Source organism: Aotus nancymaae, unplaced genomic scaffold, assembly GCF_030222135.1.
Source record: "Aotus nancymaae isolate 86718 unplaced genomic scaffold, 86718_ANA_hifiasm-v0.15.2.pri h1tg000041l, whole genome shotgun sequence".
Taxonomy (NCBI): Eukaryota; Metazoa; Chordata; class Mammalia; order Primates; family Aotidae; genus Aotus; species Aotus nancymaae.
Window position 1 is genome coordinate 3,327,771 of NW_026988455.1, and position 14,641 is coordinate 3,342,411.

The window sequence follows — 14,641 nt, forward strand, 5'->3', positions numbered from 1 at the left end:
GTTGGCCAGGCTGTTCTTGAACTCCTTACCTCAGGTGATCCACCCAGCTTGGCCTCCCACAGTGCTGGGATTATAGGTGTGATCCACCATGCGAGGCCTATTCTATACATTTTCTAGAAATATTGGAACTGTCTTTTTAGATTTAAATCTGAAATTTATTTGTTTCTAGTGTGGGGTAAGGATACAACCTTGTTTTTCCAAGTGGCTGGCCCAAGGGGCTATTGTCTTTAACCTCTTGTATAGCTATTAGCCAGAACTTGTCCCTAGACAATGCAGGAGGCACCATGACACATTCTTACTCTTTCTAGACTTCCCAAAGACTTACACTCATTTCTTGACACTTTATTTTAACCATTCCCTCTGGGCTTCCAGTATATTCAATGCATCTCTCTTTACACTTACAAGTGGCATCATAAATACAGGTGGCGGCTGGGGGTGGTAGCTCATGTCTGTAATCCCAGCACTTTGGGAGGCTGAGGCAGGTGGATCACTTGAGGTCAAGAGTTGTAGACAGGCCTGGACTATATGGCAAAACCTCGTCTCTACTAAAAATTCAAAATTTAGCTGGGAATGGTCGTGGGTGCCTGCAATCCCAGCTACTGGGGAGGCTGATGAAGGAGAATTAGTTGAACCCGGGAGGCAGAGGTTGCAGTAAGCTGAGTTTGCACCATTGCACTGCAGCCTGGGCGACAGAGCGAGACTCTGTCTCAAAAAATAAAAATAAATAAACAAAGGTAGCATCATAATGATCTTCTTGCAAATAGTTTTCCCACACAAGGCTGTGAACTCCTTGAGTAATAAAGGAGTAATAAAGTAAGAAAGGAACTGCCTTTATTAACTTCGTATCTCTAGTACTTACAATTTAGTCGTTTCCTCAGTAAACAATTGCGTGATTTCTTTTGGTTTTTTTTGGGGAGTGGATTCTCTGTCACACAGGCTGGAGTGCAGTGGTGCAATCTCCGCTCATGGCAACCTCTGCCTCCCAGGTTCAAGCTATTGTCCTGCCTCAGCCTCCTGAGTAGTTGGGACTACAGGTGTCTCTTACCATGCCCAGCTAATTTTTATATTTTTAGTAGAGATGGGGTTTCAACATGCTGGCCAGGCGGATCTCGAACTCCTGACCTTAGGTGATCCACCAGCCTTGGCCTCCCAAAGTGCTGGGATTACAGGTATGAGCTACCGTGCCTGGCTAATAAACAATTGTTAAATGGAATTAACGAATTAATAAAACATGGCCCCATCTTACCATTTATTATTGGTTCCATTTAGAAGTTGATTCCTAATGGCACAATAGGAGGCATCTTTAAAAAAAATTGTTTTATTTTAAAAGATTGGGGTCTTGCTGTGTTGCCCAGGCTGGTCTCAAACTTTTGGTCTCAAGCATTTCTTCCACCTCAGCCTACCAAAGTGCTGGGATTATAGGCGGGAGCCACCACACTCGGTCATTATGAGGCATCTTGATCTCTCTCTCATTTTTTTTTGGGAGATGGGGTCTGAAGTGCAGTGGCCATTCACAGGCGCAATCCCACTACTGATCACCATGGGAGTTTTGACCTGCTCAATTTCCGACCTGGGTCGTTCACCCCTCCTTAGGCAACCTGGTGGTCCCCTGCTCCCGGGAGGTCACCATATTGATGCCAAACTTAGTGTGGACACCTAATCGGCATAGCACACTACAGCCCAGGACTCCTGGACTCGAGCAATCCTCCAGCCTCAGCCTCCCGAGTAGCTGGGACTACAGGTACCTGCCACCGCGCCCAGCAGCATCTTAATCTCATCATTAGCACACCTCCAAATCCCGTCTCAAACAGAGTATTTCCTAAACAAGATGAATCCCTTTAAAAATGTTAGTTGGGTTTCTATTAGCTTCAGCTCTGTAGCATTACATTTTTGTATGTAGTTTACTCTAGGGAGCCTCTGTATATTAATTCCAGCAGCTACTGTGAAGGCCAAGGGAAAGCTTCTATATCCTTTGAAGGTTCACTGAACAATCAACTCACAACTCACAAAAGGCAGGTCAATTGGGGCATACAGATTGTATTAACTCAAATCTGGGGAGAATCACAGAGTGGTTAGCTACCCTGCAAGGAGGTTCTGAAGGTTATATGCCACCCTGGCAACATAGGTTATGGGAGGCGAGAGGAGAAGAGGAACTCTGCTGAGGGGTTTACTAGGGAGAATGAATGGATCAGCGAACAGAGATTAACTTGAGCCTTATCTTGTGAATATGTCTGTTCATGTGTGGTTATACTCTTGGTGTTTAGGGAGGGGAAGAAAAAACAATTGTTCTTCTTGGTGGGTCAGGAGTTTTGACAGACAGTACAAATTAAGCTTCGGAGATGGAGGGTTAGAAGTTGAGCCTTCTTCAGTAGGTCAAGGTGCCATTATTGGAACATCAGCTTCTGACCCCCGACACTCCCAATAAGCCGTGTTTCCAAGACTGCAGCACAGTAGTTCCCCCTGACTCCATTTGGCTTGCCATGGTTTCAGTTATCCACAGTCAACCATGGTCCAAAAATATTTGTGTTTCGAGAGACAAAAGCTACATACCCATAACTTTTGCTACAATACACTGTTACAATTGTTTTATTAGTTATTGTTAATCTCTTCCTGTGCATTATTTTAAAATTAAGCTTTATGATAGGTATGTATGGGTGTCAGGCTGTTCTTGCATTGCTATAAAGACATACCAAATACTGGGTAATTTATAAAGAAAAGAGGTTTAATTGGCTCATGTTTCTGCAGGTTGTGGTGCTGGCATCTGCTCAGCATCTGGGGAGGTCTTAGGGAGATTTTACTTATGGCAGAGGGCAAAGGGGAAGCCAGTGAGTGGTGGGAGAGAGAAGGGTGGGGTAGGTACCATACCGGTTTTTTTTTTTAAAGCCAGAGTCTTGCTCTGTTGCCCAGGCTGGAGTGCAGTGGCACGATCTTGGCTCACTGAAACCTCCACCTCCCAGAGTCAAGCGATTCTTCTGTCTCAGCCTCTCCAGTAGCTGGGACTACAGGCCCACGCCATCATGCCGGGGTAAATTTTGTGTTTTTAGTAGAGACAGGGTTTCACCATGTTGGCCAGGCTGATCTTGAACTTCAAAGCACGTGATCCACCTGCCTCTGCCTCCCAAAGTGGTGAGATTATAGGCGTGAGCCACCACGCCCAGCCCCCATACATTTTTTAACAACCAGATCCAATGAGAACTCACGCACTATTGAGTGGACAGCGCCAAGTCATGAAGGGTTTGGCCCCCGCCCCCGACCCAGACATCTCCCACGGGGCCCCAACTCCAACGTCGGGGATTGCAATTCAACAAGAATTTGGCAGGGACATGTATTCAAACTATACCAGAATGTATAGGAAGAAAACAGTATACAGAGGGTTTGGTATTATCTGCTGTTTCTGTAGAAACAGGGTGACTTCTGTACTCACAGGACCTTCCCAGGGACAGCGAGGTAGCTGTTCATTCAGGAAATGTTAATAGCAAGTCTACTGAGGACTGAACTCTGAGTTTTTATCTTGCCCAAATTCCTATCTAAGCGGTCTGGGGAGTCATGCCCTATAAATAAAATTCTCATCACATAGGTTTTATTTAACTCTATATATTATAACTTACTTTGTAACCGGATGCCTATGAGACAAGGAAAAAAAAATATTTTACTCCTAAAGCATGTTTCTTTGCCATTATTTTGCAATGGCCCTATAAAGCTGTCCTTTGTGAGGGGAAATTTACATCTGTAGAGAATCTCTGTTAACATAGCTAGATCTTTTTCTGCCAGACCCTCCCAATCCTAAAGAGATTAACTAAGAGTCTAGTACCTTTCAAAGATATGGATAGGAAATATTGTTTTCTATTGTCTCTAAGGGCAGCCACTATAAGACTTCAAAAGAAGTTTAGTCTCCACAATCTTTTCTCTTAACCTGAACATTCCCTTTCTATGGATCCCAGGTGTTTTGTTTTCTTTTGTTTCTGAGACGGAGTCTCACTCTGTCACTTAGGCTGGAGTGCAGTGCCATGATCTCGTTTCACTGCAACCTCCACCTCCTGGGTTCAAGCCATTCTCCTGCCTCGCTTCCCGAGTAGCTGGGAGTAAATGTGTGCCACCATGCCCAGCTAATTTTTTTTTTTTTGAGACAGAGTTTCACTCTTGTTACCCAGGCTGGAGTGCAATGGCGCGATCTCGGCTCACCGCAACCTCCGCCTCCTGGGTTCAGGCAATTCTCCTGCCTCAGCCTCCTGAGTAGCTGGGATTACAGGCACGCGTCACCATGCCCAGCTAATTTTTTTTTTTTTTTGTATTTTTAGTAGAGACGGGGTTTCACCATGTTGACCAGGGTGGTCTCGATCTGTTGACCTCGTGATCCACCCGCCTCGGCCTCCCAAAGTGCTGGGATTACAGGCATGAGCCACCATGCCCGGCCTTAATTTTTGTATTTTTAGTAGAGATGGGGTTTCATCATATTGGCCAGTGCGGGGATCCCCCACCAGCGTAGAGACCCCTCCGTGTCTCCGCTGTGATGGGGTATGAGCCCAGACACGTTTCCCTCCACTGGGTGCAGTCGAGTGAGGTGGCTACAGGAGGACACGGAGAAATGTTGAGCCTGCAGAGGGTCACTCTCAGTTCATTGCTCCTAAAGCATGACTGCTATTGTTTTTCTCTCTTGAAGTCCCTGTTCTGGGCTAGTTCTATGACTCTGTTTACCCGTAGTCACAGAAGCTTCAGATCATTCACATGTCACTAGAAAATTGCTCCCCTCCTGATTTATCACTTACCCCACCTGTCTTGACGTCATTTTCTGTAACAATGGATAAGAGGAGAAGAATCTTTTGTGACCTTCAGATAAACCTGCATGTTGCCCCCTCCCTTGGTTGCTTTGTAACTTTCTGGTTGCTTTGTAACTTTCTGTTTTTCCCTGATAATGTTTCTGTAAGAAGACTGACGTCAGTCACTGTATGTAAAACCATATATAAGCTCTTGTGCACAAGAATAAATCGCTGATCTGAGCACAGCTCATTTCAGACCTCCAGACCCATTTCTCTATCTCTCTTTTCTTCCGCGCTCTCTCTCTTCCAGGTATTAGGACCCTCTTGCTGGTCAAGAGATCCCTGGCAGACATGCCGATCTCACGGCCAACAACAGGCCAGGCTGGTCTCGAACTCCTGACCTCATGATCCACCCGCCTCAGCATCCCAAAGTGCTGAGATTACGGATGTGAGCCACTGTACCCGGCTGGATCCCAGGTCTTCAGAAAACTTAACCAGTTGCCAACTAGAAAATATTTAAATTCACCGTTAGCCTGGAAATACTCCCCCACCATCTCCCACACTCTTAGAGTTGTCCCTCCTTTCTGGACCAAACCAATGTATTTCTTTAATGTATTTGATTAATGTCTCATGGCTCTCTAAAATGAATATAACCAAGCTGCACCCCAACCACCTTAGGTGTAAGTTCTCAGGACTGCCTGAGGGCTGTGTCACAGGCTATGGTCACTCATATTTGACTCAGAATAAATCTCTTCAAATATTTTTACAGAGTTTGACTGTTTTCTTCGACACTACCGTCTGCAAGGTTTTCTGCTGGCTGCTGTGGGAAAGACACGGCCGAGTCAGACATGGTCTCTGCCCTCCAGGAGCTTCTGACACCACAGTCTTCACAATTCTGTTTGGGTGAGTTCGTGGGGTTAGGAGACAGAACAAGCATGGCGGTCACTGTCGTCTCCTTCCGTGGTTCTGAGCAGCAGCAGGGGCAGCTGTGAGCGGGAAGGAAGCGGAGCGCCACCCAAAGATGCGAATGAGGAAATATGGCCGCCTTTACAGCCTGGCAAATGACTGGCCTTGGGCATGTGAGTAGAGAGGGAGTAGCAAGATTATCTCACCTGAGAAGATTCAGAAGTTTCCTCTGCATTCAGTGAATAAGTAGTGGAAGGTGGTTTGTCAGTCTGCCTGCCTGCCTCCCTCCCTCCCTCCCTCCCTCCCTCCCTCCCTCCCTCCCTCCCTCCTTCCCTTCCTTCATTCCTTCTCTTTCTCTCTTTCTTTCTGTTTCTTTCTCTCTCCCTGTCCCTCCTTCCTTCCCTCCCTCTCCTCCCTCTCTTACCTGTCCTCCCTCCTTCCCTCCCTCCCTCATCCTCCTTTCTCCTCCCTCTCTCTCCCTCCTTCCCTTCTTCCTCTTCCCTCCCTCCCTTCCTCCCTCCTTCCTTCCTCCCTTCCTTTTTTCCCTCCTTCCTTCCTTTTCTCATTTCCTTTCTTTTCTTTTTGTCACTTTCTTTTTCTTTCATTTTGCCCTCTCCCTGACTTCTTCCCTTCCCTTCTTCCCCTCCCTTCTTCCCCCTCCCTTCTTCCCCCTCCCTTCTTCCCCCTCCCTTCTTCCCCCTCCCTTCTTCCCCCTCCCTTCTTCCCCCTCCCTTCTTCCCCTCCCTTCTTCCCCTCCCTTCTTCCCCTCCCTTCTTCCCCTCCCTTCCTCCCCCTCCCTTCCTCCCCCTCCCTTCCTCCCCTCCCTTCTTCCCCTCCCTTCTTCCCTTCTTCTCTTCTTCCCTCCCTCCCTCTGTCCTTCCTTCCTTTTACCTTTCCTTTTTTTTCCCATTCCCTTTCCATTTCCCTTTCCTTTCTTTTCTCCTCTTTTTCTCTTTCTTTTCTTCTTTAATCTTTTTTCTCTTTTACTGTAGACCATGTGAAGTGTGTCCAGGAGGGTTGTCCAGGGTGAGAGTGAGCTTTGGGTACACAGAGGTAGAGCTCTAAGGAAGAACCTCCAGCTGTCCCTGTCTTTCAGCAAATTGCAGTGAAGTCGAAGCTTCATTTTACAACCCTGACTAGAAACCAATTTGATCACACTGGGTCTTTTTTTTTTTTTTTTTTTTTTTTTAAGACAGGGTTTCACCATGTTGGCCAGGCTGGTCTTGAACTCCTGACCTCAGGTGATCCGCCCACCTTGGCCTCCCAAAGTGCTGAGATTACAGGCGTGAGCCACCGTGCCCAGCCCCACACTGGGTCTTTTAACCATTTCTCTGTGGCTAGAGGTCATAACTTCATCTTTGTTAAGAGCCCACTGCCCGGAACATTTATTTAATGTTAGAGCTCACGACACCCTACCTCCCCTCTCCCCATCTTCCTTGGCGCCTTCAGTCTTTTTCAATCCCTAGTTCCAGCCTAATCGGTAACACATTAACTGGGTTTTCCTGTATATCTGTCCTCTCTCATTGCATCTCTGAGTCATAGTCTCTTTTCTCTAAGTCACTGAAACTGCCCTTGCTACTTTGATGCCTTACACTTAACGGTTTTTGTTCTGGGAAGCCTTGGAATTCTGCTAATACCTATCACTCTAGGTGCTGGGAAACAGAGGTACAGAACATGACCTCAAGGAGCTTCCCGTCAATGAGAAGAATAAGCTGATGCCTGGCAAAGGTAAATGCCACCATAACAAAATAAGTGAAAGGGTGCGTTAGCTAATTTGTAAATTCAGCTTAAGATGAATCCTGCTGCTTGGGCCCTTCTCTGACCTTGGTGTTTAGACTGTAGGGTTCCTTGAACCTCCATCAAGGTTAACATCAAATCCCGCTGGTGTCACCTCAGCACCACCTTGATCACTCTAGCTTAGTTTCTCTGTCCCATGAATGGAACTCTTAGACTTTTCCACAACCATACGAGGATACAGAATTCAAAGCTCAAGGGATGAAGTTAAAGCTGTTTGCCCATAGGAATTTGATTTTTGATGGGAAAGAAGGTGAGATATGAGGGGCCACCAGAGAAAAGGAGAATATGAAGGAAGTGGAATGATTTTTCTAGATTCAAATAAGCAAGTGCTTATCTTGTAATCCTTCTTGTCTCAAGGATTTTATACTCAAAGATAGAAAGTCACTGAGAATCCCATTGATGCAGAAAACAGCCTGTGGAGCAGGGCCAAAGTAGGGGTGCAGATGACCCTGTTCCCAGAGAGGGGTCCTGATCCAGACTCCAAGAATTCTTGTGCAAGAACGAACTCAGGGCCAGTCCATAGAGTAAAGTGAAAGCAAGTTTATTAAGAAAGTAAAGGAGTAAGAGAGTACCTACTCCATAGATGTAGCAGCCCCGAGGGCTGCTGCTTGCCCATTTTTATGGTTATTTCTTGATTATATGCTAAACAATGGGTGGATTATTCATGCCACCTCTAGGGTACCGTCCTGTAGTTGCCATGGCATTTGTAAAGTGTCAGGCACTGGTTGGAGCGTAGCATTGAGGAGGACAGCAGGTCACTCTCACCATCCTGGTTTTGGTGGGTTTCAGCTAGCTTCTTTACTACCACCTGTTTTATCAGCAAGGTCTTTATGCTGGTGTATATTGTGCTGACCTTTTATCTCACCCTGTGACTTAGAATGCTTTAACTGTCTGGAATGCAGCCCAGTAGGTCTCAGCCTCCTTTTGCTCCACCCTTATTCAAGACAGAGTTGCTCTGGTTCAAACACCTCTGACAACCCCACATGACTTCCTTGTCTCTGCCGTGGCTCCATCTGCAGTCAGAGGCGGGTGGGGAGAGGACCAAAAAAGAAAATGCCTAATTCCCTACACCGAAAGTCTTGGAGGTGTGTGCATGTAAACAATTCATGCACCAAGAAGGCAACCCTGACTCATCTCCATTATTGCCTCATCATCTTCAGAAGAAGCCCACCCTTCTCAGCTCTACTTTGTGATGTTGGAGAGGTGACTCTTGAAACCACGTTTCTGCTTAAACTCTGCCAATAGGCCGGGCGCGGTGGCTCAAGCCTGTAATCCCAGCACTTTGGGAGGCCGAGGCGGGTGGATCACGAGGTCAAGAGATCGAGACCATCCTGGTCAACATGGTGAAACCCTGTCTCTACTAATACAAAAAATTAGCTGAGCATGGTGGCGCGTGCCTGTAATCCCAGCTACTCAGGAGGCTGAGACGAGAGAATTGCCTGAACCCAGGAGGCGGAGGTTGCGGTGAGCCGAGATCGCGCCATTGCACTCCAGCCTGGGTAACAAGGGCGAAACTCCGTCTCAAGAAAAAAAAAAAAAAAAAAAGAAGAAAACCTCTGCCAATAAAGGGCACTGGAGGGTGACAGGAGGCTGGAGGAGGAACTTCCTGTTTGCTTTCTACTTACTTCCTGCTTCTGTGAGCGTCACCATGTCAACGCCTGTTTACCTCTCAGTGGATGTTCTTTTGTGTAGCCACACTAAATTCCGTTTACAGTAGCTATCAGTAGAGACACCAGCTGCCTCTTGAGAGACCTGGATTTCAGCCTAGAGGGCTCTCCTCTGAGCTCAGAGACCTCAGCAATAGTTGAGTGGTCCGTATTCTTTAGAGCTATGAGTTTCAGCTTCTTTGGTGTCCCTCCACCCAAAATTTAAATTCAATAATTTTCATTTCCTCCCTTAATTCCCTCAATCTAGGAGTGGTAGCTACTTCCAAAAATTGCTAGGGCCCTAATAGTTTCCCCTTCGCCCACACTTTATACCTTAACTTTATACCTAGTTAAGTTGTTTATGTTAAACTTGCTCTGTTCAGGATGGGCATGGTGGCTCACTCCTGTAATGCTAGCACTATGGGAGGCTGAGGTGGGAGGATCGCTGGAGCCCAGGAGTTCGAGACCAGCCTGGGCAACATAGAAGACCTCATCTCTATTAAAAATTAGAAAAAAAGAAAAAAAAGCTCCGCATGCATGATGGTGTGTGCCTGTGGTCCCAGCTACTCAGGATGCTGGGGCAGAAGGCTGTCTTGAGCCTAGGAGGTCAAGGCTACATTGAGCCGTGATCACACCACTGCACTCCCGCCTGGGCGACAGAGCCAGACACTGTCTAAGAACAACAACAACAAAAAACTCACCCTGTTCAGATATTTGGCTAGGAATGTTGCATTTCAGGAGGAGCAGTTGTGGGTGAGGTTGGGGAGAGTCTAGCAATGCCAGCAGCTTTGAAGAAGGCACGTTGTAATCTACACCATGGCCAAAACCAGCCCATAGTGTAATCCATTCCTCAGACTGCCAATAGCTCTAGATTCACAGATATTAATGAGGGATATCTACAAACTAGATACCTGTGGGTACTTCTACAGCCTACAGATTATTAATAGTCAAGCAAAGGAAGGCAAATGGATATTTTCTGGTGGTGGGCTGAGAGGGAGCAGTTGCATTTGAAGAATAAACTATGATTTTCATTGATTTGCTTTTTTTAAGAAAAGTAACAAAAGAAAAATCCTTGAAAAGTATTTTTATTCCCACCTGTAATGTTCAGGGAATATGAGTGACATTTGGACTCGCAAACAAAAGAAGGCAGGGGCATATCTCTGTGTTTCTATGGTTCCTTGTTGAGGGAGTAAGGCTGTTAAGTTCTTGCATGAGCACTGACAGGCTTTTATGAATAGTTCATGACACAGGTACACACTGGGCTGCTGCGGCTGAAATGTCTGGTTGCCTTTCCGTATGTTGCCAGCATTCTTTCCTGCCTCACTCACTTCCCTGAGTGACTTGTGCTTGAGAATGTTTCTGCGTGATTTATCTGAGCTTGCTCTCTTATCTGAGCGCAGGAAGTCTAAAGGTGAGTGATGGAGCCATTTGCTGCTGTTCTCTACTTTGCAGAAATTAAAGAAGAGACTGAAACTGTTTCTTGCACGTCTCATGAATGTCAGAAAATATCTTTTGGAGGGTTAGAAGGTCAGGGGACAAGGTTGTTCACATTTGTTGCCGTGAAACAAATCCAGGCTTCACTTGGAAACAGAATCACACCTTGTGAAGAGATCACCCCTAAGCAGGAAAGAAGCTACGAACGGTGAGAACTGTCTTCATTTTTCGTTTTCCTTCCTCTTAGATTCCCATAAAAGTTACGACTAAACAGGATACAATTTTGTGTTTAGAAAGAGATACAACAGGGGAAAATAATCATTGCTTGAAGGATGTGGCATATTTTTTTCCTTTCCTTTTAGGGATTATTTTCTATAATATCTGGTTTTCTTTGCTGGTATTCAGCACCCTTTGTTGTATTTTTTAGTTTTTATTGTTTACTTTCTTATTTATCTTAGGATTTCAATGTAGAACTTTTTTTTTTTTTAAAGATGGGGTTTCACCATCATGGCCAGGCTGGTCTTGAACTCCTGACCTCAGGTGACCCACCCACCTCGGCCTCTCAAAGTGCTAGGATTACAGACGTGAGCCACCACACCCGGCCCTTCTTTTCCTTTTTTTAAACGGGTTTCCTGGTCTTCAATGAACGGTGAAACTTGTTTGGGAGTCAAACAAAATATAAAAGAGTTGTAATACTCCCTGTACTGCCTTTAAAAGGTAGGTGTGGTTTGCTGGAACAAGCATTAGGCTTGTAGACAAAAACGCTGGGGGAGAAGAGGAGTGGAGAGGAGTCCCAGATTCTCTTTTTAAAAGGTGTGTGTATTTGGCAAGTTATTTAGCTTCTAGTATCTTATCTATGTAAGAGGCTTAATAGTGTATTTCTGATTGGTTGTGAAGGTTATTAAACGGGACAGTGTAAAGAAATATTTCTCAAAAAAAGAAATATTTCTTGCCCACAAAAGGTACTCATTAAATATTGCATATGCACAGCTTATGTGCAGGTATATTTTAAATTTGGATGGACTCTGAATGATTTCAATGCATTTTTTGGGAGAATATCCAGTTATTTTTACTTCTTTAAGTAAAGTATTGCTAGATGTCACATCTGACCAATGAATGATATATGGTGAAAAGCATTCTAATGCTGTGTAAATTGCCAAAATAGAAGCAAGAAATGTTTTAAAAGGACCTTTAGGTTTCTAGAACTGATGCCACGTGTCTGAATTTTATGGACTTTTCTCTCTGGATCTATCAGAAGTTCCAGCCCCCAGATAAGAGCTGCCTTGTCGGGTGGTAAGGCATGAGAAGAATGCGGAATGAAGGGCGGGTAGGGGCTTCCTCTTACTGATGACACTCCATGGCAGCAGGTGCTCAGCTCTTCCTCTTCTCCTGGGTGGAGGTGGAGCCAGAGGCAGACCTCAGTGTGGTCGGCTAGTTTGTAGGGTCAGGTTACAGATCTTCATCAACAAACCAGATGTAAGGGGCTTGTAGGCAGGTCTTTACTAAGGATATTGATCCAGGTAAGAAATATGTTTGCCATCCATTTGGAATTGAACTTGATGTTTCTGGGAGTGATTGGTTTGTAACTGGAGGCATTTTGTTCTGTCCAAGGATCCTGTCGTCCTCCTCCTTCCCTGTGCTCAGTCTCCACCTGTCTCCCATTCTGTGATAATGGTTCAATGGAAGAAACTCTGCTGGCAGCATTACTTGTGGGCACTGGGCTGTTATATGCTGCTGGCCATTGCGGCTCTGAAACTTTCTCTCAGGTTAAAGTGTGACTCTGACCACTTGGGTCTGGAGCCCAGGGAATTTCAAAGCCAGTACTGTAGGAATATCTTGTACAATTCCCTGAAGCTGCCAGCAAACAAGTCTATCGACTGTTCAGGGGTCACCCGAGGGGACCAAGAAGCGGTGTTGCAGGCTATTCTGAGTAACCTGGAGGTCAAGAAGAAGCGGGAGCCTTTCACAGACACCCACTACCTCTCGCTCACCAGAGACTGTGAGCGCTTTAAGGCTGAAAGGAAGTTCATACAGTTCCCACTGAGCAAAGAAGAGGTGGAGTTCCCTATTGCATATTCCATGGTGATTCATGAGAAGATTGAAAACTTTGAAAGGCTCCTGCGAGCAGTATATGCCCCTCAGAACATATACTGCATCCACGTGGATGAGAAGTCCCCAGAAACTTTCAAAAAGGCAGTCAAAGCAATTACCTCATGCTTCCCAAACGTCTTCATAGCCAGTAAGCTGGTTCGAGTGGTTTATGCCTCCTGGTCCAGGGTGCAAGCTGACCTCAACTGCATAGAAGACTTGCTCCAGAGCTCAGTGCCATGGAAATACTTCCTGAATACATGCGGGACGGACTTTCCTATAAAGAGCAATGCAGAGATGGTCCAGGCTCTCAAGATGTTGAATGGGAGGAATAGTATGGAGTCAGAAGTACCTACTAAGTCCAAAGAAAACCGCTGGAAATACCACTTTGAGGTAGTGAGAGACCAATTACACCCAACCAGAAAGAAGGATCCTCCCCCTTTTAATGTAACTATGTTCACAGGGAATGCATATATTGTGGCTTCCCGAGATTTTGTCCAACATGTTTTGAAGAATCCTAAATCCCAACAACTGATTGAATGGGTAAAAGACACCTACAGCCCTGATGAACACCTCTGGGCCACCCTTCAGCGTGCATGGTGGATGCCTGGCTCTGTTCCTCATCACCGCAAGTATGACATCTCAGACATGATTTCTATTGCCAGGCTGGTCAAGTGGCAGAATCATGAGGGAGACGTCAGTCAGGGTGCCCCTTACGGCCCTTGCTCTGGAATTCACCAGCGGGCTGTCTGTGTGTATGGAGCTGGGGACTTGCATTGGATGCTTCAAAACCATCACCTGTTGGCCAACAAGTTTGACCCAAAGGTAGATGATAGTGTTCTTCAGTGCTTGGAAGAGTACCTACGTTATAAGGCCTTCTATGGGACTGCACTTTGAGACGCACTCTGAGAGCATTGCTACCTGCGGGGCAAGAGCATGTGTAAGCATGCTCAGAACTTGCTGGGACAGTGTGGGTGGCAGACCAGGGCTTTGCAATCTGTGGCATCCCCTAGGAGAAGGGGGCTGCCATGAGAGTGTGGGGAAGTAGATCTGCTGCCTTGTAAATTGCTGCCTGGGTGAATGCGGCTGCTTCTCCCACCCCTAACTCTAGTAGTTCCTCCGTTGTCCTTACCGAGTGAGAATGAGAACTGCTGTGATTTGGGAAAGTGAAGGAGGGATGCGTGATAGGGAACTTGATTTCAGTTGAATGCCTGGTGGTAGCTTTTCCATTCTGTGGAGCTGCTGTTCCTAATAATTCTAGGTTTGGTAGCATGGAGAATTTTGATGGAAAGAGAGCCTTCCCTTTTGTACTGTTAACTTAAAAATAAATAGATCCTGATTCAAAGTCTTACCTCTACTTTTTGCCTAGTATGCCAGAAATAATATAAATAGATAAATGTGTAAAACTTGCTCATAAGTATTGGTGACATTTAAAATCCCTAGGGGCTGGCAAGAGAGTTCTCATTCTGAAATGGTCCCGACAAGCTACATGAATAGCAAATTCTTATGAAGACAGGGGAACAGAGCTGGTTTTTTGATTGTTTGAAAGCCAGGCCAGGTGGCTCATGCCTGTAATTCCCACCACTTTGGGAGGCTGAGGTAGGTGAATCACCTGAGGTCAAAAGTTCAAGACCACCTTGGCCTATATGGTGAAACCCTGTCTCTACTAAAAATACAAAAAATTAGCTGGGCATGGTGGCGTGTGCTTATAATCCCAGCTACTCAGGAGGCTGAGGCAGGAGAATTGCCTGAACCCAGGAGGTGGAGGTTGCAGTGAGCCGAGATCGCGCCATTGCACTCCAGCCTGGGTAACAAGAATGAAACTCCATCTCAAAAAAAAAAAAAAATACAAAAAATTAGCTGGGTGTGGTGGCAGGCACCTGTAATCCCAGCTACTCAGGTGGCTGAGGCAGGAGAATTGCTTGAATTCAGGAGGTTGCAGTGAGCTGAGATTGTGCCACTGCACTACAGCTTGGGCGACAAGAGTGAAACTCTGTGTCAAAAATAAGAAAA

The 14,641-nt window shown here is 45.9% G+C and overlaps 1 protein-coding gene across 5 annotated transcripts; it reads left to right on the forward strand.

The window, feature by feature from the left end:
• Positions 1 to 7,237: 7,237 nt before the first annotated feature.
• Positions 7,238 to 14,139, forward strand: GCNT3 (glucosaminyl (N-acetyl) transferase 3, mucin type). 5 transcript variants are annotated; one of them, XM_012443161.2, is made up of 3 exons: positions 7,238 to 7,391; positions 10,559 to 10,748; positions 12,152 to 14,139. In XM_012443161.2, exon 3 carries the CDS (start codon positions 12,212 to 12,214, stop codon positions 13,523 to 13,525), a length of 1,314 nt encoding a protein of 437 aa, XP_012298584.1. In that variant the 5' UTR covers positions 7,238 to 7,391; positions 10,559 to 10,748; positions 12,152 to 12,211; the 3' UTR covers positions 13,526 to 14,139. The 5 variants fall into 5 exon arrangements, with proteins under 5 accessions (XP_012298584.1, XP_012298586.1, XP_064217431.1 ...); XM_012443163.2 differs by having other exon boundaries at positions 12,185 to 14,139; XM_064361361.1 differs by lacking the exon at positions 7,238 to 7,391 and having other exon boundaries at positions 10,495 to 10,748.
• The last annotated feature ends 502 nt before the right edge of the window (positions 14,140 to 14,641 follow it).

Bases quoted from the DNA above. Each gene is read 5' to 3' on its own strand.
- GCNT3 (XM_012443161.2), top strand. From the start codon at position 12,212: ATGGTTCAATGGAAGAAACTCTGCTGGCAGCATTACTTGTGGGCACTG.